The sequence below is a fragment of the Acanthisitta chloris genome, unplaced genomic scaffold, assembly GCF_000695815.1.
Source record: "Acanthisitta chloris isolate BGI_N310 unplaced genomic scaffold, ASM69581v1 scaffold1269, whole genome shotgun sequence".
NCBI lineage: Eukaryota > Metazoa > Chordata > Aves > Passeriformes > Acanthisittidae > Acanthisitta > Acanthisitta chloris.
This window is the reverse complement of record NW_008690650.1, coordinates 57,849-58,603: the sequence shown is the minus strand read 5'-3', so window position 1 is coordinate 58,603 and position 755 is coordinate 57,849. Positions and strand designations below refer to the sequence as shown.

General features: G+C 41.3%; 1 protein-coding gene across 1 annotated transcript in view; it reads right to left on the bottom strand.

The window, feature by feature from the left end:
* LOC103809065 (receptor-type tyrosine-protein phosphatase kappa-like) overlaps positions 1-213 on the bottom strand; it is a gene marked incomplete at its 5' end in the record, with an annotated part of 94,635 nt that extends 94,422 nt beyond the window's left edge. Inside the window, 2 exon segments of the mRNA XM_009081878.1 lie at position 1; positions 4-213. The exon segment at position 1 is cut by the window's left edge and continues 80 nt beyond it. Coding sequence (XP_009080126.1) covers position 1; positions 4-213 — 211 coding nt within the window.
* Between the last annotated feature and the right edge of the window lie 542 nt (positions 214-755).

The following is a 755-nucleotide window of genomic DNA, read 5'->3' as shown; positions in this document are numbered from 1 at the left end:
GAGGCAAGTGATCCACAACGTGCTGAGGTGCTTTGGGGTCCATGTCCAAGCAGTCTGCTTTGCTCTCATTGTGTCCACAGAAGTAGTGGTAGCATATAGTGACATTGAAAGTATGGCAACGAGTGATGTTGTAACCCAGAGATTCCCAATCCACGGCGATGTGTCTGGCCTGGATTTCAGCAATCTTCAATGTTTTTGGTGTTCTCATAGGTTCTGGAAAACAGAGTATAATGGAAAAACCCCGTGTTAATTCTTTGTCTTTGCACTGAACTGTAGCTGGTAGATGATAGCTGCAGGAATGGAAAGTAAAGAAGGCACCCAACAAACAGACAAGTATCATCCTTTGCACAGGTACTCTGAAGAGAAAAAAGCTGCCAGCCTTTTATTCTTTTACTTCAGCCTACTCTGTCCTCTCTTTGCAGGCTTTAACCAGGGATCGAGACTTAGCAACAGTGAGAAAAAGAATTGCTATTTATCAGTGGAGCAATTCAAAGCAATTGAGAATACAGGTGGCAGACGTAAGAAGAGTGACCAAAAGGCCACCCAGCTGTCACTGCTGGCTTCCCTTCTTGATTTCCCCCTTACCTTTTTTTAACTTTTACCTGCGTAAATTAGCTAATACATCATAATGGTAAAGAGCAAACATTCACTGCATCATGATTTATCATGCCACCAAGCAATGCTGTATACTAATTATACTAATTACCTTACTAAGCTAGCAGTTACAAAAATGATGCAGATATTAATTAGCATTT